Genomic DNA, 26,563 nt, shown 5'->3' with positions numbered 1-26,563 from the left:
AAATACAAGATACATGATATTTACCACGGGAAAATTCTGGTTTCTTCGCGTACTTAAGGGCTGACTTTTATCCGATGTAAACCGGAGACGTATTCAGCTAGTAATGGGCATTTGCATTTTGTTAGTGTTTCGGGTACTTTCGGATAAAAAATGTTTACCCGAAGTATACCTGTAGTATATTAGTAGCATATGTACACTCCGGGACGAAAAGATAGCACACTTTGAAATTAATGTAATTTCTGTTTATTAAGCATTACAAATTCAACTATTTATATACACATATTTTTAGTGTGTCTTTCTCAACATATATGAATGAAATGAAACAAAGCTTCATTAACTTATCCACATTTTTATTAAATAAAGTAGAATTATTAACGAAATATAGAGGTACAAAATGATAGCACACTTAACGAAAAACTTGAAATATAACAGAATTAATCGATAAAAATCAATGCTCAATATTTTTTAGGACCTCCGTTACAGCTAACGACTTTAATCATTCGATTTGGTAAATATTTATACAATTTAATAATATCCTTCCATTCGTCCAAAATGCACTATTTTAAATCGTTAATATTTTGGAATTGTCTGCTATTTTCGTACACAGCTCTGGCAAGATATCCCCAACAATTTTCAATAATATTGAGGTAGGAGATCTTGCTGGCCACTCCAAAACACGAATAATTTTTGAAGAGAAGTATTTCCTCTCTGACCACTTTCGCCGCGTGGATTGCGACATTATCTTGTTGTAAAATGTGTTTATTTGCAGCAATTCTTACAGCATAAGTGTTTAGTTGTTCATTTATCATTTCAATATACCGTTCACTATTCATTCGTCCCTTTATAAATTTGATTTCTGTTTTACCCCAATATCCAATATCGGCCCCAATTATCACACAGCCGTCTCCCATTTGGCGACGGCTTAAAAGTTGCTGTTCTCCATTCAAATCATGATAGTAATAGCCTACGCCGTCTGGACCATCCAAATTAAATCTCTTTTCGTCAGCAAATATGACTCTTTGCCGCTTTGTCCTCATATTTATATGCTTTTCGGCAAATTGTAAGCGGAACGCTTCATACTCCATCTTTAACCAAGGTTTCTTTTGCAATTCTCTTCGCGCTAAGTGCTTGCATTTTTGTAAAACACAACGTACGTTCTTTCCGTTAGTGTTTACGCCAACACTTTCGGCGATTTGTCTCGCAGTCATCCTCGAATTTGATGCTGTTCTCAATGTTGCACGTTTTTCACGGGCAGTTAAACTTTGTGGGTGCCCAGAACTCTTCATTGTCCCGTAATTTTCAGGATTATTTAACAAGCTCATAATAACTTTTCGGCATCTATTTACAGTTTTTGATATTTGTGTAATTCGATCTTGTTCTTCCTTTAAGTTTTTTCCTTTCCTTAAGTTAGTTCTTTTCCACGACCCAATCTTAACGATTTAGTATATTGTTTTATTAAATAAGCACGAAAGAAGCTAGTACCCACTTTATCAATTACGTTTTGCAATGAATGTTTGCTCTTCAGTAACTTCTCCACAACTGACAGATGTAAAACTGCTATTTGTGCTATCATTTTGTCCCGCTTGTGGGCCCCAATATGTACGTTTTCATTTCGAAAATTCTATTGAAGTATATATTGTGGATGATATTCACAGTACATTGTATGTACAGCCATGTCAAAATATGTTGACATATTAAAATATTCATTTTCTTCAGTTTAATGTACTAAATGAGGAAAAATAGACGATCTTTTTATTCCGGAGTGTAGATCTTCCCGTACCTGTTAAAGCAAAAAGTAAACATTTCCATGTATTCAAAATATGAAAACAATATAATAGAAGCAAATAAAATATTCTTGTAAACTTGTATACTATGTATGCTCAAACAGCTCCCACAATTTATCCATTCAAAAACACAGCAATGGCTGCTCCAGCTGCGAAATTGCTGTTTCGAACAATAAATCTTAGACAATGTACATTTTCTAAGTCACCCCTACGATTTCGACAAGAAAATTCATTTAAAATATACAATCGGTAATTGAAACATTTAAAGAAGCGGATTTGATTTGGTGGAAAACGACGTCTGGAGTCAAGGAATAAATTTTCCGGGCGAAAAGTGGGCAAAGTAAAATTCCATAAATTTGATAAGGGTAACGGCGCGTCGTTAATCCTCCCGGACACCCCGAGACTTCGTTCGATCGTCCGGTAGAGCGAGTTTTATATTCTGCAGACGCAGGGATATGCACTTCGGGGCGCAGCAAAGGCAAGCGCAGGAGTTCCTGCCAGTTTTTGGCGAAGATCTCCGAAGCCTCGGGCCGAGACCCGACTTCGACCCGATCCTCCATACCCACTCTACCCGTCGCTGGGTTACACACTTGCGCCACTCGACCCACTATTCGGCTCCAGGATCCTTTAACATGCCCCGATCTCGCACAATTTTTAACGACGGGAGCAAATACCGGCCGCGGAACAGTCAGCGGAAATTCGCAGGACCTCTCTTGGCACGACCGGCCGACTAGATATATTTCTTAGAACCCGCGGATATTCCGTCAACTTTATCTTTTTAACTCTCCGACGCACAGTGGGCCAGAAACCGATCTTTTTGGACAAAAATCTGCAGTTTTTCATCGATTCAATTGGAATTTTTTTAAAAATGTTCGTGAAGGACTATACTTTGATGACGTGCTGCGTGAAAATCGTTAACTGCCACAATCAAGAATCCTTATCTACAAAGCCCAATAACTCCGATACTTCATCCGCCCATACCACAAAATTTGCATGTCCCAGCTGAGTTGCCGACACTTCTTAACCCTAAATCCTAAACGGCAAAATTTTAAACTGTGAATCTGGCCCTGAGAATTACCAATTGAATAGAATTACATTCGGTACTTAGGAGACTTACCATTCATTTATTGATCCAACAGCAGCGTTTTTGCTTCTTGAAAAAGAACTTCCTTGTGCTTGCCATCCTTTACTCTTAGAGAGCTTATAAGTGGATCGGATGATAATAACATATGCCGTATAATATCTATATTTGTCTTTTTGCGGCAACACATTCGGTAGATTTCAGCTCGTGATTTCCTGAAGACTTTATTATTTGCCTCTTGTGGCTCTTCTGAATACAAACCAATTGGCAGTTCAAATGTAGCAAGTACTTCACCTCCATGTTGCAGAACCTTATGAACTGATGGAGATAGTCTATACCATGGATAAATTTTAATGCGCAATTTAGCTGCCTCCGAGCAATATTCTTTGAATTTCACAGAATCAGCTTTCTTGTCACATGTAATTACCTGAAGAATGTAAGAAGTAATTCTTCAATCGAAGTCCTGGGTCGCCTGTGCGATCGCAGTCCAGTGCCTACTCTCTCCACTGCCGGCCAACGCTGCGCCGCGTCGTAGGGCGCAGATGATTGATCTCGGCTCGGGTATACCGGTGCGAACACCACAACATTGACTCAAGTGAATCGAATTCTCAAACTTCTTAATTTTCATCATCGCGGTTTATGGGACTTTTACTAGCTTATTCCTGTCGTTTCTCTGATTAAAATGACATCAAACACGATATAATTTCAACTTTGTCTAGTGGTTTAATCGACTATGCAAGTTTCGAACGCAACGAAGAAGAACGTATGGAAAAGAAAGAGACGCGGACAGTCGACGACGTCGCCGGCACAGTTCAAAGGCCCGCGTTGTCGCTGTCCTTCCTTGCTCCCGAAACTTTCACCGTCGATTAAACCATTAAATACAGTTGAAAGTATATCGTGTTTGGTGCCATTTTAATCAGAGAAATGCCAGGAATAAGCTAGTGAAAGTCCCATAAAACAATAATGAAGATTAAGAAGTTTGAGAATTCGATTCACTCGAGTCACTGTTGTGGTGTTCACACCGATATACCCGAGCCGAGATCAATCATCGCCGCCCTATGGCGCACTATGGGCCAAACCGACGAAATCTATGTCAAAATCAAAGAACTTTTGATAGAAATGAGATAGAGCGATGATTTTTTAAAAATTAAAGCTGAAACATTGCAAAATATCGGAAAAATAGAGCGATTATAGTAGGAACGTTCTTTAACCTTGGAAAAATTCGTTAAACGTGCACAATTTCAAGAAAATTGTGGTTTATCCAATACCACGCGCGGAAAAAAAAATTTTTTCACATGCTATACATCATTCTCCGCAGATTTTTTCACGCTGATTTCAAATTTTGAGACTAGATTTGAAATCAGCGTGAAAAATTCTACGCGGAATGATGTATAGAATGTGAAAAAAAATTTTTTCCGCGCGTGGTATTGGAAAAACTACAATTTTCTTGAAATTGTGCAAGTTTAACGAATTTTCTCAAGGTTAAAAAACGTTCGTACCACAATATCCATAATTATTTCATATTCTACCAATCTTCAGCTGTTATTTAAAAAAAATTTCATCGCTCTATCGAAAGTTCTTTGATTTTGACACAGAATTCATCGGTTTCACCCACTGTGCGGCGCGGCGCAGCGTTGCGTTGGCCGACAGTGCAGTGAGTAGGCACTGGACTTCGATTAGATATGCGACCCAGGACTTCGATTGAAGAATAACTGTATATTCATCCACTAATAAATTGAATTCTGAATAAAACATTCAGTATTGTACATTTGTATAAGAATGTTTATGCAACTTCAATTTCAAATGACATTCTCATTCGATCGATCATTTATTTTTAAAATCGTGTGCGTATAATAAAATCACATAATACTTCTCCATCAATTAATAAAGTAACGACTCAGATGTAGCGGTACAAGAACGACGCAACAGCAGCTCGATCGATTGCAAATCCACCTGAAAAATCAATGAAAGACGTGATGAATATCGCGACGAGTTAATTCATCTTCCTTTAATGGGTTAATCGGGCACTCGAATAAATTCCGTTCGAATAAACGGCGGCCCGATAAATGGAGTTCTATTGTTCAACGAATTAGTTCGAATCCGAAAGCAATCTCGTTGTACCGAGTAACGCGTGTTGGTGATCCGCCATTTTTCCAAAGCCCGAAACATTCGATGCGAACCGTCCCGCGCCGCCATGAATCATGGAGGAAAAATATACAGGAGTCGAGATCTCTGAACCGGCAGAGTCGAGCGCACCTGCATCCAACAAATTCGCCACCGTTTCTCTGTTGTTTTTCGGTTAACGATTTCGCTAAAATCACTTCCCGACGCCTATGCCACTTGTTCAGCCATTCAGGTTACGTTTAGAAAACTCTTCTCCTGTTTTCCTCTTTTCTTGTTTGCTTTCCCTTGCTGTACATTTTTAATAGCTCCACTCAGTGCACTTTCAAAGAATTGAAATATTTGTGGCTCTCTTTAGCACTAGGTTTACGGAGCACTCAAAGTTTTACATTACTATCCAAATTTTTAGCTATTTGTTTATACTGGATGAGTCATCTAATGTTTGTACATCATATCTTTGTCGTTTTCAAAGATATGTTAAATGGAACTCACAGGATACCAAAAGTTTTGGTCATTATTTGAAAGATATCAAGGTCACCTTCATCAGCAGTAAAACAAATCAAACACAGTAAAAACAGCAAAAAAACAAATCGCACATAGTAGAAAGATAAAACAGCTCAGACACGGAAGGACCAGTAAAGCAATCAGGCACAATACCACTCGGACTTAGTAGAAAGAATGAAATAAGTCGGACACGGTAGAAAGAATGGACCAAGTCAAACGCAGTAGAAATATTTGAAAGATATCAAGGTCACCTTCATCAGCAGTAAAACAAGTCAAACACAGTAAAAACAGTAAAAAAACAAATCGCACATAGTAGAAAGATAAAACAGCTCAGACACGAAAGGACCAGTAAAGCAATCCGGCACGATACCACTCGGACTTAGTAGAAAGAATTAAATAAGTTGGACACGGTAGAAAGAATGGACCAAGTCAAACGCAGTAGAAATACAACAATGTCGCGTTAATTTGCAAACGGCTGTTCTGCACGGAGAAATAACGCGTAAGGACACTATTTTTTATGACTGCGTCTACTGCGCCGACCGCGGCGAGAGTAAAAACCAAGCAGAAGGTAGAAAAGGACAGCTTGTGAATACGGATCGCGCGGCCGAAGCGTATCGGTGTGAACCACTACTAATCCAATTACAAAACTTCTTTATTTTTCATTATTTTTTATGGGATTTTCACCAACTTATTCGTGGCATTTTTCTGATTAAAATGACACGAAACACGATATAATTTGGCCCATATTTACGGTACATGTGGAGCATAACTTAGTTACCCCATACCGTCAATGAAACCACTAAATACAATTGAAATTATATCGTGTTTAGTATCATTTAAAAATCCATAAAAAAAGAAGTAATAACAAAAAAGTTTGTTTATTGGCATTACATTGTGGGGACACGCGGGCCTTTGAACTGTGCCGGCGACGGTCACTGTCTGTGTCCCTTTCTTTCCCATACGCTATCCTTCCTTGCGCCCGAAACTTTCACCGTCAATTAAACCACTAAATACAGTTGAAATCATATCGTGTTTAGTGTCATTTGAATCAGAAAAATGCTACAAATAATTTGGTGAAAGTCCCATGAGAAAATAATGAAGAATAAAGAAGTTTCGTAATTGGATTAGTAGTGGTTCACACTTTCACACCGTTATACCCGAGCCGAGATCAGATTACGCGGCATCTTTACACTGCTCGGAGACCGAGGCAGCTCGAGCTTCGAGGCCCCTGCGGTGCACAGTGGAACCTTTCGTCCAAATCGGAGACAAAATCAAAGAACTTTTGATAGAAATGAGGTAGAGCGGTGAAATTTTTTAAAATTCAAGCTGAAACTTGGCAGAATATGGGAAAATAGGGAGATTATGGTACGAACGTTTTATAACCTTGAGAAAATTCGTTAAACTTGCACAATTTCAAGAAAATTGCGCTTTTTTCTATACCACGTGCGGAAAAAACTTTTTTTAACATGCTATACATCATTTCGTGTAGATTTTTTCACGCTGATTTCAAATCTGGTCTCAAAATTTGTCTACGACCTCAGGATTTTGCAAGAAATCGTGGTATTGACGTGGTATTGAAAAAACCGCAATGTTCTTGAAATTGTGAAAGTTTAACGAATTTTCTCAAAGTTATAAAACGTTCGTACCATACTCTCCCTATTTTCCCATATTTTGCCAAGTTTCAGCTTTAATTTTTTAAAAATTTCATCGATCTACCTCATTTCTATCGAAAGTTCTTTGATTTTGTCTCCGATTTAGACGAAAGGTCCCACTGTGCGGCGTTGCCCCTCAGTGGAGGGGGTAGCCACTTGACAAATTCTGGGTAGGCGGTCGCTGAGAAATAACGCGACTTTACTGTATTTAAAATTGTTCATTTTCTACGTATTTAGTACTTTTTCCAGACAATTTAAATCGCCGACGTTGTCGTTTATAAACTTTGTATTTCGTGACATTTATTCTTCATATTATAAATATGTCTTTCAAGTCTTTCTTTTTTGGTTTTATTTTTCGCGTTTTCGACCACTGTGTTATTCCGAGGAATAATTAGGAAATGCAGTGCGATTCGAGGTGGCGGAATTACAAGGCTGAAGTCAGATTTCTGGCGTCAGGTACACTGTGTCATTATTTCGTGTCCCCCCCCCCCCCCGTCTTGCCGATTCTATGCAAATGATGCAAATTCGCGGGCCGAACCCCTCGCGAATTCGTAAACAGCTGGTGCTATCGTGTGCCGGCGGCGTAACAGCCGCGGAAAGTTCGGTTAATACGAGAGAGCGCTCGCGGTACGGCAAGCGAACGTCTACAGGGAGATGCAGGGACGAGCCAACTATGCGAACGGATACGATAGAATTTCCACGGAGTACACGCGAAACATAGTTCTCTCATTACTGTTACGCTCCCCCATGAGCTCGCGATTTCAAAATCTGTTGCCCACGGACAACGCGCGGGAATTAATATTCGATCTTCCGCGGGGCCGACAAGATGCTTGTTCAAATGTTTACTGCAACGATGACATGCTGCAGACGAGGCACTGCCATAATTAGACTGCGAATTTCGGGCAATTACGGTGGAAATTGCTGAGTCGAGTTCGAAACAGTAGAACGATTAAAAAGATTTAGCCTGGGAATTATTTGAAGGGCTCAGAATTCCTGAAAAAAGTAACGATTCTAATAACGAAACTTTGTTGTTTTCAATGATTTCTTTTTAAAAGTTTTATGGACACATCCGTGACTTTCTTTCTAGTAAAATGAGTCCAACCACCATGCAGTTTGGATTATGCTTGTTCAATCCATGGTATAGAGTAGTACCTCGATTATCCGACTCTACGTATTCATTATGCACAATATGATTCACTGTACAAGTTAGTAACGATTTAATCGTAGTCACTAATTCGTTCAGATAATAGAGGTTCCACTATATCGTGGATTAAACGAGTAAATCCAATCCAAACGGCATCGTGTTTGGACTCTACTTATAGTCCAGACGCCAGGTCGAAAAAAGGGCGTCTACCTGGAAAGTATTACGAACATAATGAAATTTAGACACGTCATTTAGGGGTACTCTGGGGAGTCGTATCTGAGTTTTCGACGTCGAGGACCCTGTGCTAACTTGGGGAGGGGGAAAAACCACGATTTTTGTTACCTGTTTTTGGTATTTCGCCTATAACTCAAAAACTATGGGTCCTACGAACTTTTTCTTTTTCATTTTTGTAAAGAGCATTACATTTCCTTCAAATTTCACTGATCAAACGTATTTTTTGACCCAATAGGTACCGAGAGACAGGCGTTCAAAATTAGGAAATGTTTTGAAGGAAAGTCTATACCCGGGTTTTGTGGTGAAATGTCCTCCCGGCGGGATTTTAATCGAGTTTGGAGCATACGATAGCCTACCCTAAAAGACTCCTCTCTGCCAAGTTTCAGCCCCATATCTCATCTATAAGGGTAGTTATTGAGAAAAATCGAAAAACCAGTTTTTGGTCCATTTTCCCTATTTATTGACAATTAAAATTTCTGAAAAAAATCTGACACATTTCGGATACCAAGCCACATATTAGGTATCATTTCCAGATTTTTCCGTTGCAAGCTCTGCTTGTAACAAAATGAAAAACACGAAAAAAATCGAAAAAATGCAGATTTCATATAGAAATCTAAGAGGTGCTACTCCAGATTAAATTTAGCAATGAGATATTACCGTAGGCATTATGATCAATTTTTTTCAAATTCTTGAGAGTGGTGCGTCATAGTAAAAAAAAATAAAAACCACTTTTTTCTGCGTTTCCCTTAAGTTATACTTACATTTTCTGAATCATAAAAATATATTATGTGATATTAAACGTTCCTACGTTCAGAGAAACATATCGTAGGACCAAATAGTTTTTGAGTTATAGGCGAAATATCAAAAACAGGTAACAAAATTCGTGGTTTTTCTCCCTCCCCAAGTGAGCACAGGGTCCTCGAGGACGAAAACTCAGATCCGACTCCCCAGAATACCCCTAAATGTCATTAAGTTCGGAATACTTTCCAGGTAAAAGTACCTTGCGACTGGACTATTACCCAGAAAAATGTCGCGAAAACACCAATAAAACTTACATAAAGAAATTATGAGAAACAACGATGTTTTGTCACTGTTTCAGTAACGTCTCGCTGTCGACGTTTCGTTTACGATTGCAGTGGTCTCTACAAGATACAAGTGACATATCGGGATACACACTGTATCCAACACTCTGGTTCTCTCGCAGTAAGAATTCGAATCATGGAAGAAATATCGAGTTCTGATCGAGTACTGGGGTCGACCATCGGGTGGGGGTGGGTATTCCTCTCGCTCGTAAATTTCAATGCGTCATCGGACACCGGAAGTTCCCTTTAAACGGGTTCGGGCTATGCTCAAGGGAACTCGTTAACGAGGAACCGTCATCGTTCTTCCTCCCCCCCCCCCCCCCCCGCCACTCGAATTTTTGCTTCGCTAACGAAAACTCCCTCCAAGTTCGACGTTAATCTGGAAACGAAGCACGGCCCGGCGTAATGCCTTCTACTGTTTCGAATTTCTCATTCTCTGGAGTGTACTTTATCGGAGGAGGTTTGGTAAAGTACCCAACCGGAGAGTCTTCTTAGTTGGCTCTCGGATACCGAGAACTGCGTCTCGTTCACTGTCGACCTCTCTTTCTCTCTTCCTCCCCCTCTCCTTTTCTCTTTCTTCGTTCTCTTATATCAAGCGGACCACCATCTTTCGAACTAGACATTGTCTACCTGTCCACCTCGATTCTAGAACTAGTTACACAACAACCGTTAGCATATCGTTCGATTTTTCATAGCGGGAGTAGATTTGCATGTCTGGCTCTACCGGTCTGACTTCTTTCATCCTTCTACTATGTTCGACTAATTTTACTACAGTAAAGTCGCGTTATTTCTCAGCGACAGCCTATCTAGATTTTGTCAAGTGCCTACTCACTCCACTGAGGGATAACGCCGCGCCGCGCCGCAGGGGCCGTGATGCGGTATGAACCCTTGCTAATCCAATTACGAAACTTCTTTATTTTTTATTATTTTTTATGGGACTTTCCGCAACTTATTTATGGCAGTTGTCTGATTGCAATGACACAAAACACGATATAATTTCAACTGTATTTAGTGGTTTAATTGGCGATGAAAGCCTCGAGCGGAAGGAAGGACAGCGCGATCCGTGCTTCCTTTGTACTTTCGGCGCGGTCGGCGCGGCAGACTCAGTCATAACAAGTCTCTAGCTCATCGGGAAGAAAAAACAAACAAACAAACAAACAAACAGACAAACAGACAAACAGACAAACAGACAAACAGACAAACAGACAAACAGACAAACAGACAAACAGACAAACAGACAAACAGACAAACAGACAAACAGACAAACAGACAAACAGACAGACAGACAAGAAAGCGAGTTAATAAAAACGTGGTAAAAATAGTGTTCCTACACGATATTTCTCCGTACAGAACACGGCCGTCTACAAAATAACGCGACTTTACTGTATTATTTTCAGGATAAAATTGTGAACAATTAATTATAAAATTATTACAAAAAATATATATTTATTACGATAATTACCAGTAGATGGGGATAATTTTTTAACGAATTTTAGTGAAAATTTCACCCCGATATCTTTTATGCTTCAAGAGTTATAGTTATTACTATGACATTTTTGTCATCAATCTCGGTCCAACACACATTTAAAAATGCCCATCTTTTCAAAGGCATGTCCGTCAAGGGGCAAGGGGACACTTGGGGCTATATCCTCATTTTTTCAAATGTTTGAAAAGTTCCCAGCTAGAAGAACATTTTTTCAAATGATACAATTTTTAATAGATATTCCCATGTTTTCACTATGAGTTCCTAAAAGCTCAGTTTCATCGGTTTGTTAGTTCTGGTCTTATCATTTAATGAAGAAAGGTTGACACCTTTCTTTACACGTCTATAAAACCAACAATTTTTAAAACATCGAAGGATTGTGAGATTCATTCATAGGTCACTAAAGACTAGAACTAGGGATTGCAATACCGGTCTACCGGTATACCGAATACCGGTATTTCGTGCTATTTTGCAATTTCGTGAAACCGATATTTGCTAAGGTAAAATACCGGTATTTTCGGTATTAGTTATAAATAATAAACATTGTTTTGGGGCATCTATTCTTATTTGAAATACGTTCGCCGCTGAAATCTGGATTTATAAACTTCGGATTATGATTTCAAAGAGAGTGACAATGAAGAAAATAATAATACAATTGTTGAAAGTACCTCATTTTAATATGACGAAGATAATAGTAACGAGGACGAAATATTAACTTACCAAGGATTGCTTCCTATAATTAAGAAAATTCGAAAAGTTGTTAAAATATTTAAACGTTCCCCTACTAAAAATGCCGTTTTACAAAATGATATACTTACTGAAATAAAAAAAGAACTTATGCTAATATTAGATTCTAAAACACGCTGGAACAGTTTGTTATGAATGATGGAACGATTTTTGAAATTAAAAAATCCAATTCAGAAAGCATTAATTGACTTAAATTTACAAATTAATTTTTCCGACAGTGAATTCATTTTAATAACAAAAACTGTATCAGCTCTGCTTCCAATAAAGCTGGCTGTGGAAGCATTATGTCGGAAGGATTCCAACTTATTAACATCGAATGCAGAAATAAATTTTATGTTGCAATCACTTAAAGATAAGGACACGCCACTGTCTGAGGAATTATACAGTGCATTGAAAATTCGTGTACAGGAAAGGCATAGTGAACTCGAAAATATTTTAAGGTATTTACATAATTATAACGACTTTAAAAAAGAAAACGGAAAGGAAGAAAAGAAGCTAACAAGGTCAAATTTAATTAAGTTCGTCGTCAATTTCCACAAAAACATTTATGAAAACCAAACACAAACCTATCCAGAAGAATTCGTTGAAGATGATGTTGATGTTAATATCGAAAAAGAATTGTCTCCCGAGAAGAAATTACAATTAGCTATAAATAAAAAAAATGGTCACGACCAATAATACAAAAAATAGATTTATCCAAAACCGTCAGACGAGAGACCGAGTTGTTGGAAGATGAAGGAGACATCGAGGCAAATATTTAGAGAAAGTATATCGCTCATTATTAACAGTACCATCAACCAGCGTGGATGTGGAAAGATCATTTTCAACTGCAGGTAATTTGTGCAGAAAAATACGTTCAAGGCTTAATGACAGTTCAATAGATGCATTATGTTTTTTACAATCACATTTCAAAAGTATGAAGTCAATAAATTAGTTAATGTTTTTTCCTATTAAACAACTGTGTTTTTGTACCTTTATGAAAATTCCTAATACTGGTATACCGGTACAACGTGTAAAAAAAGACCGAATACCGGTATTGTATTTTTAGTCCGGTATTGCAATCCCTAACTACAACATATTCAAATTTGAACAAAATCCGAAACGATCCATTTTCTGACCAGGTATGACCTTGAAAGTCATTCATGTCGTCTACCAATAAATTCGTTTTGGCATTCATATGGTATAAAAAAATGCACAGCATTCCATTCACAACAAAATTGAAAGTCACCTCAATTTCTAAACAAATAATGCAATATTGCCTAAACAATTTTAGTATGTTGGAAGTAAGATATCAATGTTCCTCTCCTCTCCTCTCCCGGAATCTTTCTCATCATAAATGTCTAAAGATTCGCACTCTAGTAATGACTGACAGGTGACGGGGATATAGGTTTTGTGTACGATTAGATTTTGTGCAAACTGGCGACCGCGTGCCGGCGGGATTGTTCGGGACCAGTCCAGACTGTCTGTGATTGTCATTGTGTCGGGAAATCCAATCGAGAGAATGTCGATCGATTTGGAAACTGACGCCGCTTGTCCAGGGTCCTCGATTTTACGCCCCCGGCGTGCAACGTTTAACGTTTCTGCTTGCTCCGTATCCATCGTCACGCACTGTCAATCGTGAACCCGCCACTGCGAACGCTTCCATAAGTGAACGTGAAAGTGAAAACTTGCGATTTGTTTTCCCGAACGGGAAAATTTAGAACACTGGTATTTACAGCCCATTCTTTGAACATGCTGTTCGCCAAATTATTCTCTAATCCCCTGGCGTTGGCACATTGCGATTTTTACAGGATGTATAAATATATTCGAACAATCATGTTGTTGACGTACATTGTAAATGTACAGTGACTCGGACAAATATTCGGACGCTCTAAAAAGGACGATAACTTTTCTAATATTGTACTATACGATTTGAACTTTTTTTGGAAGCTAGAGCAATTAGTTGACTACAGTGTTACAGATGACGAACAGATGTTCAATATCATTTTTGGCAGCATAGTTGGGCAAAAATTTAATCAACGATTGACGACTTTTCTATTTCAATCGTTAATCGCAATTAACAATTAATCTCCTCGTTTAGTCGTTGAGATTGTGGTTAACGATTGACTACTTATTAATCGTTAATTGCGGTTCTACTTTACTGAAATATTTAAAAGTAATTTTTACATAAAATGTCAATTTTTCCTCGCACAATAATTAATTCGCACTAGAACTGACTTCTAGACCACTGTGAGACGTCGGGAAGGTGTGCCACATTAGGGTGGACCCCCCCCCCCTAAAATTGTGCCATTGGGTAAGAAAATAATTCCTGCAAAAGATAAAGTTGATCGGATAAGGGGAAGACGTGCCACATTGACGCGAAAAGAGTTGAAGTTGCGAAAAACATGAAACATAGGAATGGGAATATTTCATATTTCTCGCAACTTCAACGTGAATGTGGCACGTCTTCCCCTTATCCGATCAACTTCATCTTTTGCAGGAATTTTTTTCTTACCCAATGGCATAATTTTAGGGGGGGGGGGCGTGAAAAATATCTTGCAAAAATAATTTCACCAGGTATAGTTAAGGTCCACCCACTGTACATAACTATAATTGAAAAAAAATTAAACCGACTTCGAAAAAACGCACTAAAAAGTATAAAATAATTTCCATTTAATTTATGTGAGTACACACGAACTTAAATAGAATACAATCTTTTCGGAGGCGGCGCAAAAATTAAAAATTTTCCAAATGACAGATGTTGCTGATTACGATTTCATTGGAATATGGTGAACTTGGAAATCAGTAGGTGGGAACACCTACATACATTAATATGTGAAAGCATGTAGAAGAATTTAAGGATTTTCGTAATTTCCAGTATCGAAAATTTTCAATTTTGCGCCGCCTCCGAAAAGATTGTATTGTATTTAAGTTCGTTTGTATTCACATCAATTAAATGGAGTTTTGTTGAACTGTTTCTAATATCTAACATTCAGCGGAGTTCACAACGGCATCACCATCCTACATTTTCGCAAATAAAATCGTAAGAAATAAAAAATGCAAAATTTTTTTTCACGGAACCACCTCGGAGACATGCTCTACAAGATGCAAAAGGTTTCGTTCCGATTGGTCCATCCATCTCGGCGTAATCGGTGAACATACATAGCAAAAGAAAGCGAAAAAACGGCACATACAGATCGAATTGAGTAACCTTCTCCTTTTTCGAAGTCGGTTAAAAAGAAGCCACTTACAAACAGAAATTACACAATTAATTACAAGAGGTGGGGTGAGGGGTACCCGAAAAGTCGAGTTCTGGTCGGGACCCGAAAATTCGTGATATTCGGGTACCCGAAGTCGAAACCGGATGAGTGGTCGGGTCGGAAACCCGAAAATTAATAATGTTCACGTACCCGAATGTCATAGATCTTCGGGTTCATCAAAAGCCGAATCGAGCCTCGGGTCCCCGCCCCCACCCCTATTAATTACCTATAATTCCGTACCTTATTAATAAAGAAAAATCGATACCGAACACAACCAAACGAATTTATGCCGCGCCGAATGCAAAAGCACGAGTGTTTACAATTGAAAGAAAAGCCACCATAAGAGATCAGCAACGTGAAAGAGAAAGAGGTTTTAGTCTGAGGGGCGTACAAAGGGCGAAACTGTGGACTGATTTCTCGGATCCGGCGGCGACATAATTCGCGAGTAATTGAATGCAAAATGGGGTCGTCGGAGCGCAATCGGCTCGGCTAGACTCGTTCGTTGCTTCACGATTGTCTCACGCGGCTTTGGTCGGGCCTCCTTTCAGGCCCGATTCATCCGTATCCGAACGAACAAAGGGTGAGAGGGCTTCGAGGTGCTCGCGGGGAAGAGAGGCGCGTCCCGTGATCCGTGACCAAAGCTGTTGCTCAGTTATCCGGAAGCGACCTGGATACTCCTGCAGACGGTCCGCGCGCGCGGGCGTACCGACGGCTACCTTAGCGTTTCATGCATAGCTGATGAGACGGGTCATCTTCCTTTCCATTTGTTACCTGGCCGGCGTCGAACGGCGGATAGTAGGGGAAAGAAACGATCGGAGGGATCGTCTCTTCGAAAGCGAGTGTCCGGACGAAGAGGACGTTTATTCTCGAGCTGATCCTCCGCTTCCGGTTTCGCCAGTGTCTTCTATTGGCCCGTGACATAAATTCGTTTGGTTACCCTCGACATCTTTCTTCCGTTTGTTAAGGAAGTGGACAAGAGATTAAACGAATTTAAGAGATCCAAATAGGGTAAATGTACCTACTACTACGGTGTACGTTTTACTACGATATTTTTTCCCCAATGAGATTAAAATACGCGATAATTAATATTTTTCCCTGAATAAATTTGTACAATTCAATGAGAAACGTATTCTCGTTGGCGAGACAAACGAAGTTGTTAATCGTTCTCATATTTTTATAATCTTACCATTTTAAAAAACAATCTTCATGAAAGGTAAAAATAAGATCATTTTTCTTCTATGTATCTCGATCACCAAAGAAATGATGGTACATTCTTTATATATTGTTTTACATTACATTGGGGAAATAGTAGTTTCATTATTATTTAGATAGCTATTGTACTTCGATAGAATAAAAATATGAAAAGAAACTTATCTTGCTTTTTTTGTCCGATTTAAATGTGATGTTCCGATATCTCTTTTTAAAGAGGGTATGGCAAGTTTTCTCTGTGATTCCTAGTTAATAGTATAAATCTCACTACATATACCGAATGTTTTGTTTCTATACCTCGGGGAGACGCGAAGCGGAAAATGAACGCTTTCACAAAATCTGGAAAAATATTCGACACTATTTTTCCAACGGGCACTATTCATACTCAGGAAGTTTGGTGGCAAACAATATTTGGCCATTTGTTCTGCACACTATAAATTGTAGAAACATGTTTGTGTACCGTGTAGATTGTGGGTATTGTGTAGTAGTGTTGAAACTATCGAGCACTGAAAATTATTGGTTTCCTCATTGAGACGTCAAGATTGCATTCATTTGGTACGTCCGCTTGATGTGTTTATAAATTGATATGTTCATAAATGAAAGATGTTAAGTATACTTCCTTGAAACGTGTGATTTCTGAGGTGATTTCAAGAAACTTTTTCCTTTGCGAAAATGTTCTGCGCGGCTTTATTCAGGAGTTATCAACGAAATTACACGGACCAATCCGAACGCGGCTACAGCGGGCGGACTCCGCCTCGGCCAATGCCAACGCCACGCTCAGCGTGACCTATCGCGGACCCGCGCTCTGATTGGTCCGCGTTTCTCCTTCATAACTCCTTAAGGCGGAAGGATAGTCACGTGACAAAACTAGCAAAGAACTATAATAGAATCTAACTATATTTTGGGTCGAAACATGGGTTTGCGGGGATCGGCTTTTTGTCCTTATTTGAGCAGATTTTGGGCTGGGTGAGGGCTCATTCCAAAGAGGAAGGTTAAATACAGCCCGCTCTGGTCATGAGATTATGTTTATATGTAATAATATGAGTGTACAAAGTAGAGAAAAAATCGAGAAAACAGCCGCAGATTCCAATGTATTTTTCTGTCACAAAAAGACTTTGTTGACTGATATGATGACCAGAGCGGGCTGTATCTAACCTTGCTCTTTAGAATGAGCCCTCACCCAGCCCAAAATCTGTTCAAATAAGAACAAAAAGCCAATCCCCGCAAACCCATGTTTCGACTCAAAATCTAGATATTTGTTAGTTTTGTCATGTGACTATCCTTCCACCTTAACAAAGTCTCGGAGAAGGTTCTCGCAAACGAAAAAGTTGCTTCAAATGTCCTGAGGAATCGACTCTTCCAAGAGAGTACGTTTTTGGAAAATCCTGTATATCACACAACTTACAGTAACGGACAAAAGTTTAAGACCGCTCTAAAGAAGACGATAACTTTTTTAATATTCTACTATACAATTTAATATTTAATATTGTACTATACAATTTGAATTTTTTTGGGAAGCTAGAGCGAATAACGTTTAAAGATGGTAACTCATTGCAACGTCGTCGATTTGACGAAATTTTCAGAATATGTTTAATTCACACAGATGTACAAAACGTATTTTTTTTAAATTTTCAATATAGGCCCACATAAAAAAGTTAAAAATTCAACTTTTAGAATATCTTCAACAATTCTGATCAATTGCAATTTTTGAAAAAATTTCTTTTCACATCCTTTAGTAAACTAATTGCTCTAGCTTCCCAAAAAAGTTCAGATCGTATAGTACAGTATTAAAAAAGTTATCGTCTTCTTTAGAGCGGTCTCAAACTTTTGTCCGCTACTGTATATCTTTATTGAAATGGTACCTTTGGACGCGCGATTCCTCGAGCCGGTGCAGTTTGCGTTGGCTGAGGAACGTGTCGGGTGCACCGCGTGTAGTATAAAGATCGTATAGAAGGAGGATGAGGAGGATGAGGAGGTGAGATTGTACATTTGTATTGAGAGACGAAATGACGTGTGTGTTCCAGCAGCATCCGAACGCGACGAACAGTAGCGAGACGAGCGTGGGCGGCGCTTCGGGTGCATGCGGAAGCAGTGGCATACCGGCGGGCGTCGAAGCCGGGTGCAGCAGCAGGGGTGGCAGCAGCAGCGGTGCCGGTGGTACAGCCGGGCATGGCCAGGGCTGCGAACAGGGAGCCCACGGTGGCTCCTCGTCTCATTCCAGGGAGAGCCACGCCAAGTTCAGGCACGGCCTGCTACAACTTATGATCCACACGATCGATCCGCTCCACGACGGTCAGTCCCGCGCCGGTATACCAACTCCACACTCTATCACTCTCGCTTGCCGCTTTGCCTTAGCGCTAACAGCACGCTCTTAGATGTCCTAGTGACGTTCACCTGTTAACTGGCTCCACTTCGCCACAAACTACAATAACATACAATATATATCCGATCTATTACCATTCCGCTCTACTACACGTGATTCATTCCCTAATCGAGTATTCAAAATGCAGAAACATTGTTTCAGACGAAAATTCTTTTCTGTCGAGAAGGATATGTCGCGATGATATGCAATAGGCGTGCAAATTAATCCGTGTCATCCAAACAGTCATCCCCCAAAAACCAATGACAAAATTCAGTTTTTAAAGTACATTAATCAATCGTAACGTCGTCTTGACTTCAAATCTTTCGACCACTGTACAAGGTAGCAATTATAGAGCGTTACAGACGAATATCTCCAAATATACAGGGTGTTCGTACATCAATATCTTGACAACAAGCATGTCCGACGCACATAACACACGTGTCACACATTTATCATAAATTTATTTTCCCCAAAGCAAGTGAGTGTGTCTTTATGAACAATATTTCTTATATTCAATCATTCAATAGTTCTGTTTTTTTAAATTATTATAACATATTTATTTCACAGACGCGATTCAAATAAATCTTGAAAATGATCCAAACTAGCAGTTTCAATTTTTTATTTGGGTGGCGTTTTCAAGTCATTTGAAGGTCAACTTTGTTTTTTCAAATGGAAACCTATATTTTTTATTATGGGATCTTATTGTACGTAAAAAGACCAGCAATTTTCGTAGGATACTTTTTTTTATCCGCGCACTATGATGGTGGATAAAAAAAATCATTCCATTTAAAAAAAGAAAGTTGACCTTTACCTCACCCCTTGGAGTGTCCACCGGGAAAAATAAAAGTCCCACCACATGATATCCCCCTCGGTATTGAACAACTTTCATCTGAAACATTTTTGCGTACAATCAATATTTTTGGGAATATTTGTCCGTAACGCTTTATAATTGCCACTCTGTATGTGGAGTATACAGGGTGTCCCACGCAACTGGAACAAGCTGTACCTCCTAAACGGTCGGGAATAGAGGAAAATATTATAAGAAAAAGTTGAATGGCATCAGAGGGTGCATAGTACGCAACTAATTTTATGCACTTTTGTGCATCGGTGCATCAGAAAAATGCAACTGCACTTTTTTTTAAAATGGAAACCTACATTTTTGACTGCACCAATCGATGCAGTTTGTTGTGCTCTACATAAAAGCACTTACGCCCTAAACTTATTCGTTAGGAAGTTATCTATAAGCTAAAAGTTCACTGAATTATTTCGGTCTCGGCAAGTGTTCCGGAGTACCTACGTTATGTTCCATTATAAATCGGAGAACTTTTAGCTTCGATAACTTCTTAACGAATAAGTATGTTAGTACTTTTATGTAGAGCACAACAAACTGCATCGATTGGTGCAGTCAAAAATGTAGGTTTCCATTTTTAAAAAAAGTGCAGTTGCATTTTTCTGATGCACCGATGCACAAAAGTGCATAAAATTAGTTGCGTAGTATGCACCGTCTGATGCCATTCAACTTTTTCTTATAACATTTTCCTCTATTCCCGACCGTTTAGGAGGTACAGCCTGTTCCAGTTGCGTGGGACACCCTGTATGCATAGACAATTATGGAGTGTGTTTTGACGAGCAGATTGTGTTCGAGTTGTTTGTAAATAATCCACAGAGAAGGCAAGGCAAGGTCAAATCATTATCATTACTCGCGCGCGCGATATGTTCTCCTGGACACTGTATAACTTTTGTTTGAATATTTTCTTGCATTTTTACCTACTCGAGGAAATAATCAGAAAGCTTCCAACCCTTTGCCTCATGATACCGAGTCGCAGTGGAGATATCGAACAGATCTAAGAATCTACTGAATATTTATATTACTCATTTATCTAAAATTGGAATACAATTATCCTTTCTTTGTTATTAATATTTAGCCATTAGAGTAAGACGCTAACTGTATCAGGCAAAGGGTTAACTGCTCGTCGTCCAGAAATTACAATAATGTAGAGACATTCTACTTGGTCTTGTTGCACAGAAATATAAAGTAACCCGTTTTCGCTACCAGGTCATAGCTCTTGAGGACCATAGTTTAGCATTTAGTGGAAAGACGAAAGAAAATCAGCTTTATGCAGGTTGTTGCTTGACACGTTGACTATCGAATTAGATGCAAAAGTACTGAGAACTCAAATTTTTTCAATCAAACGAAAATTCTAATGTTAATTCTTTCAAAATCCATTTCAAGCTTTGAAAATGTGTTCAATGCATTAAATCTGCAGTCTAGTTATTACTATCTTTGTTTCCTCGAGCTATAATATATTTTGTTTAAGTCGTTAGTCAATGTGGTAAAGTCAAAAGTAGCTTGACGGAATAGCCCTCGAAAACGCAAATAAAAGAGTACGAAACAAATTGCTTAGTTTGCAATCCAGGTATGCAATAGATTTTAGTACACAATAGAATTTTGCAAGTCTGCTAGAAACAAATTCCGGTAGCGAACGTGTCAAGGGAGATCTCTACAGCGACAATTTCGAAAAATTAGTCTCAGACTCGGAATCACCACTAAAAATTGCTGACTATTGAATTTGTTGACACATCTACGTTGAGGAATCATAATTTAATTTACAAGTTGAAATAGCTCCGAATGCAAAGGGTTAAAACTACAATGCCAAAGTACTTAGTGCCAACAAGTTTGAGAAATAGGCACCTTCGACTTCGACTATACAAAAATCACTTGTGTTATCCAGCGTCACAATAGAGAACCTCCTCAACTGCTATGTCAATTAGAATTCACATCGATTTACATTTGAGTCACAAAAATATTGACACGAGAGGTACTTTACGATTGGTGAGGCAATGCTCGATGTATCCAAATTTGTCTTACAGTACACACCAACACCGACATCTTCTGCGAAAGAGAACATTTGCGCTAGCGAGCATAATACTGTCGAAATTTTCTTTGCAATGAATACAGCCAGGAGATAGAATGCCTCCAACATCAAACACAATTAGACCGTTCGTTTGGAATGTTTAACATAAATGTGAACGTCTCACCCATTGCACTCAACTTTTCGGCAACAATCGAACAACAGAAAAATTGTTCAAAATTCTTGGAAAGGCGAGCATAATCGTGTAGCCCGGTTAACAGGTTGACAATAATAGCGTAGCTTTCTTTGGAACGTTCTATGTACGCGATCGGCTCCCAATTGTCTCGCGATCCCGTCTCGACGCCTATCGTTGCGACACCGCGCCGCGCCGCGCCGTTTCAGAACGAGTACGCGATTCGAGGATGCTAAAATAGCATATCGCTGGATTCATGCGTCGGCTGCGTTCCAATGCTCCTCAAACCGTCGAAGATTCGATTCGAAGACACAAAAAGGATCGCAACTGTAGATCGCCTAGATCGAAGTCTTTAGATAGCATTGTTCCAGAAGTCCTGCGCGACCAACTTGTTTCCGGTCGCCTAAATCCCGTTCTATAACCTAAATCGCAAAATTTCGACCTATCGGAACAGATCGACGACGAATCGTCGTCGACGATGGACTCGAAATTCGATTCGGTGCAGAAAACGAGTTTCAATCGCTGTCATAATAGATCGCAGTCGTAGTCTGTAGATAGCAAGGGTTTGTTTCAAATCTTCCACGCGACCGACTCGCTTCCGGTGCTCAGCAGGGTATTTGGCCCTAAAAGTCGAAAACAACTATTTTAGCGTTATTTATGGGCTCAAGGTGATAATATCGTAGGCCGTCAAATTTGTCTTTAAAAAAATCAAAATGATTTTTATTTTTCGTCGTAAAAAATTTTGTTTCAACATTTTATATACAGGGTGAGTCCGAAGAAACAGAACACCTAAATATCTCCATTACTTTTCGTTGTACAAAAGAACTTCTTAGGACAAAGTTACACTGTTTGAAGGGCCACATGTAACGGTGTAAGGGAAAAAATTTTCAAGGTAATTTTTTTATGAGATTTCAAGGTCATCGATGTTTTCTTAAATGGAATGATATATCTTCGTTAACGTAATGTTTTAGCTGACAAAATAACGAATTCATCCATGTAACACAATATGACCTACAAATGACCTTCAACCCAGAAAAATGGAATAAATAAAATTCAACGTGTAAGATTCATTTGCTTTATTTCTGTTACGCAAAATGTTCAAAAATATTCCCTCGAGCTGCTATACATTCATTTAGCCGTGTAGTTACACAACGTACTGCTGTGTAATTCATTTCTGAGAGAATCGACGCACAAGCCCTGACGATTCTTTCTTTCATGTCGTCTACAGTGGTTGGTGGTTCATGAGAAACATAAGTAAGATAAACAAGGGGTGTAAGATCTGGTGAGCGAGCTGGCCATAATACGGGTCCGTTACGTCCAATCCAACGATTTGGAAACTTGTTATCCAAGAATTGTGTTACAACATGGGAAGAATGGGCTGGATGGACATCCGTCATGTTGATACCACCAGAGTTGGGCAAAATGTAATTTCAACTACAGTTACAATTACTTGCCAATTACTGTAATTTGGAATTGCAGAAATACAATTACAATTACATGTAATTGTAATTGGAATTGCAATTACTTGACGAATCACTGTAATTGTAATTGTGGTCCGCAATTACAATTACTGGTTGAGCGAAAGTAATTGCAATTCCAATTACAATTACATGTAATTGTAACTGTAATTGTTAGTAGCAGTTACAAGACTTACAAGTAATTGTAGCTGGTAGCTGCAATTCCTTTCCAAACTCCAAACAGACGACGCTCGCGCGTCGCGTGTGAATGTTCACGTTCACGCGCGACGCGCGAGCGTCGTCTGTTTGGAGTTTGGAAAGGAATTGCAGCTACCAGCCACAATTACTTGTAACTGCTACTAACAATTACAGTTACAATTACATGTCATTGGAATTGGAATTGCAGAAATACAATTACAATTACATGTAATTGTAATTGGAATTGCAATTACTTTCGCTGAACCAGTAACTGTAATTGTGGTCCGCAATTACAATTACTGGTTGAGCGAAAGTAATTGCAATTACAATTACAATTACATGTAATTGTAATTGAAGATGTAATTAATTACTCATGTAATTAATTCCTGCCCAACTCTGGATACCACATATCTTCACGAATGTCCAAGGGTGTATTTTCCAGGAGAATTGGTAACGATTCTCGTAAAAATGCAATGTATTTTTCTGCATTTAATGTTCCGGTGATAAAGTGAGGCCCAATTATTTGGTTGTTTAAAATTCCGCACCAAACATTGACGGACCATGGTCTTTGTTTGTCGACTGTCCGTAACCACCGCGGATTTTCAGATGACCAATAATGCATGTTTTTTAAATTTATCTGCCCGTGATTCGTAAACGAAGCTTCATCGGTAAATAATACTTTATTAAAAAATGCTCTATCGTTTATCAATTTTCTCAATCCCCACTGGCAAAAATTTACACGATTTACAAAGTCTCTACCATGAAGTTCTTGGTGAATTGATAGGTGTAAGGGGTGAAATTTGTGTTCCTGGAGTATTTGCACTACACATTTTTGACTAATGCCACTTCCTCGTGCGATTTGCCTCATACTAGCATGAGGGTTTGTATCCACTGCTGCCAGAACATTAATTGTGTTTGCTACATTCCTTACAGTCCTCACCTTCGTACATTTTTTTATCTTCAACACTACCAGTTTCACGGAATATATTTATCAAATTGAAGTAAACGGAAACTGATAGACAATTACGATTATAAAATCGGTCCTTGTACAACCGCACTGCTTCTCTTAAACACTGTCGACTTTCTCCATAAATGAAAATCATATCAATCTTATCTTCCTTCGAGTAACGCATTGTGAAACGTTCATCGATAAACTGATAGATTATAAATCTTAGAAACAGTGGAAATCCGATAGCAAGAAGGTCTTCAGAGTAATTAGTAGTTGATAAACACGATTCTGTACAAACGCATAGGTGAAGGTATATCATAAATGTCTTCCTGTCAACACCGAATCTGTTATTATGTTGCGTATTGCGATACATTTGAATGTATAGCAGCTCAAGGGAATATTTTTGAACATTTTGCGTAACAGAAATAAAGGAAATGAATCTTACACGTTGAATTTTATTTATTCCATTTTTCTGGGTTGAAGGTCATTTGTAGGTCATATTATGTTACATGGATAAATTCGTTATTTTGTCAGCTACAACATTACATTAACGAAGATATATCATTTCATTTAAAAAAACATCGATGACCTTGAAATCTCATTAAAAAATGACCTGGAAATTGTTTCCCTTACACCGTTACATGTGGCCCTTCAAACAGTGTAACTTCGTCCTAAGAAATTTTTTTTGTACAACGAAAAATAACGGAGATATTTAGGTGTTCTGTTTCTTCGGACTCACCCTGTATAGAAGTTTGTAAATGTTTAAATACTGTTCAACTTTTGTCGGAAACATTTTGCCTGAGAAAAGCTGGAAAATATTATTTTTGCATGTAAATTATGGTGAAATGATGTAATTTATTATTTTAATACTAAATATGTAGATCAGGAAACTTTTTGATGAGTAAATATATATATTTGAAGAAATTTTTAAATTCTTATATTATTAGTGTTGTATAAAGCTCGAGTCTTCGAAGCTCCAGAGCTCAGTCTTAAAGACTAAGTTTCTATAGAAGAACTCTTTAAGACTGAGCTCTGGAGCTTCGAAGACTCGAGCTTTATACAACACTATTGCGACCACCGTGCGTCGTAAAAGATTAAAGAGTTACACGGCTCTTGTTAGTCGAATACGAATAAAATCGCGAATAAAAAATCGCGACAAACCTAGGAGTCATTCGTAGAATAACGGGGCAATCACAGCTCTCCCAAGGTGTTGCAAGATATCGATGATAATCACCCGAGACTCGATTCGCAGCACAAAACAGCTGCACTGCAAAAGCAAAAACCAGCGCATGATCGTTGTCCTCTAGCTAAGGAATTATGAAGCTAGCACGGATCGGCAGGATCCTAGTGACATGCGGCACCGTCAGAAAAAGTCGCGGACCGGAAGTAATCGATCGTCTTCTGATCCCGTAGATTTCCAAGTCCGTCAATCAGCGTTCCGTATAACTCGCAAACCTGGTTAACATTCTTGGCACGATGTCGCGTCGTTCTCGCTTCCGGTCGCTGTATCCGCAGAGCGAGAGCGAGAGAGAGAGAGAGGAGCATATGCCCTCTTTCTCCATCTGATTCTCTTTCTCCCTTTCGAGATGCGCCGAACCGCCCCCGACGAACCGCAAAACTTCCGAAAGCCCTATCGTATAAAGTGCTTTTAAATGTAGAGTCGCGGGAACACTTATTACGGCCGCGGAGGCGTGGCGGAGGGTAGGGGCGGGTCCGGGGCGGGTACGGAGCGGGTTTGGCCTCTCTATCGACAGCCGGGTCAAGCCGGAGACTCTTAACCCGGTGAAACATATCGGGGAACGTTCTTCTCGGTCGCGGAACCTTGGGTTGTGGCCTGCTCGCGTGTATACCCGGTGAACCCGAAGTACCCGCCTGCTAATCGATGAACAACCTTCCTACCAAGTGCTATAGCTCCATTCTTGCATGTATTTCTTGGTCTATTTCAGTGAAAAATAATTTGTCTACGATATTGACCGGGTTTCTTGTTATGGAAACACTTCCGGTGTAAAGATTCTCGCCGATTTCCTTGTTGTTTCTACAAGAAGGTAGAACATTCGCTTCCTTAGAGTCAATTGTTGCACAATTATTCGCAATATTGTTTACATTGTCAAATATGTTGGTGTTCAACCTATTACTAAACATTCAAGTATTATATGAGGTATTATATCAATTGCATATCCATAAAACGAAAAAAATCATATAGAATGGAATTATTCTAGCTAGAAAGGAACGTGTACTTTTCGAGTTAAAATAGTTCCCACCGCAAACGGTA

At 39.0% G+C, this 26,563-nt stretch overlaps 1 protein-coding gene across 6 annotated transcripts in view; it reads left to right on the top strand.

Moving 5' to 3' along the window:
- Positions 1-26,563, top strand: part of Nckx30c (solute carrier family 24 member Nckx30C) — a 224,846-nt gene that overhangs the window by 97,807 nt on the left and 100,476 nt on the right. For 2 of the 6 annotated variants that reach the window (XM_076423862.1, XM_076423859.1), the window contains one exon: positions 18,308-18,587. In XM_076423862.1, the coding sequence (XP_076279977.1) occupies positions 18,308-18,587 (280 nt within the window). Of the gene's footprint in view, positions 1-18,304; positions 18,588-26,563 lie in introns of all 6 variants that reach the window. The other 4 variants (XM_076423861.1, XM_076423858.1, XM_076423863.1 and 1 more) reach the window with 3 other exon arrangements.

This window comes from Lasioglossum baleicum, chromosome 5 (genome assembly GCF_051020765.1).
Source record: "Lasioglossum baleicum chromosome 5, iyLasBale1, whole genome shotgun sequence".
NCBI classification, from domain to species: domain Eukaryota; kingdom Metazoa; phylum Arthropoda; class Insecta; order Hymenoptera; family Halictidae; genus Lasioglossum; species Lasioglossum baleicum.
The sequence above is the reverse complement of the archived record's forward strand: the minus strand, read 5'-3'. Positions and strand labels throughout refer to the sequence as shown.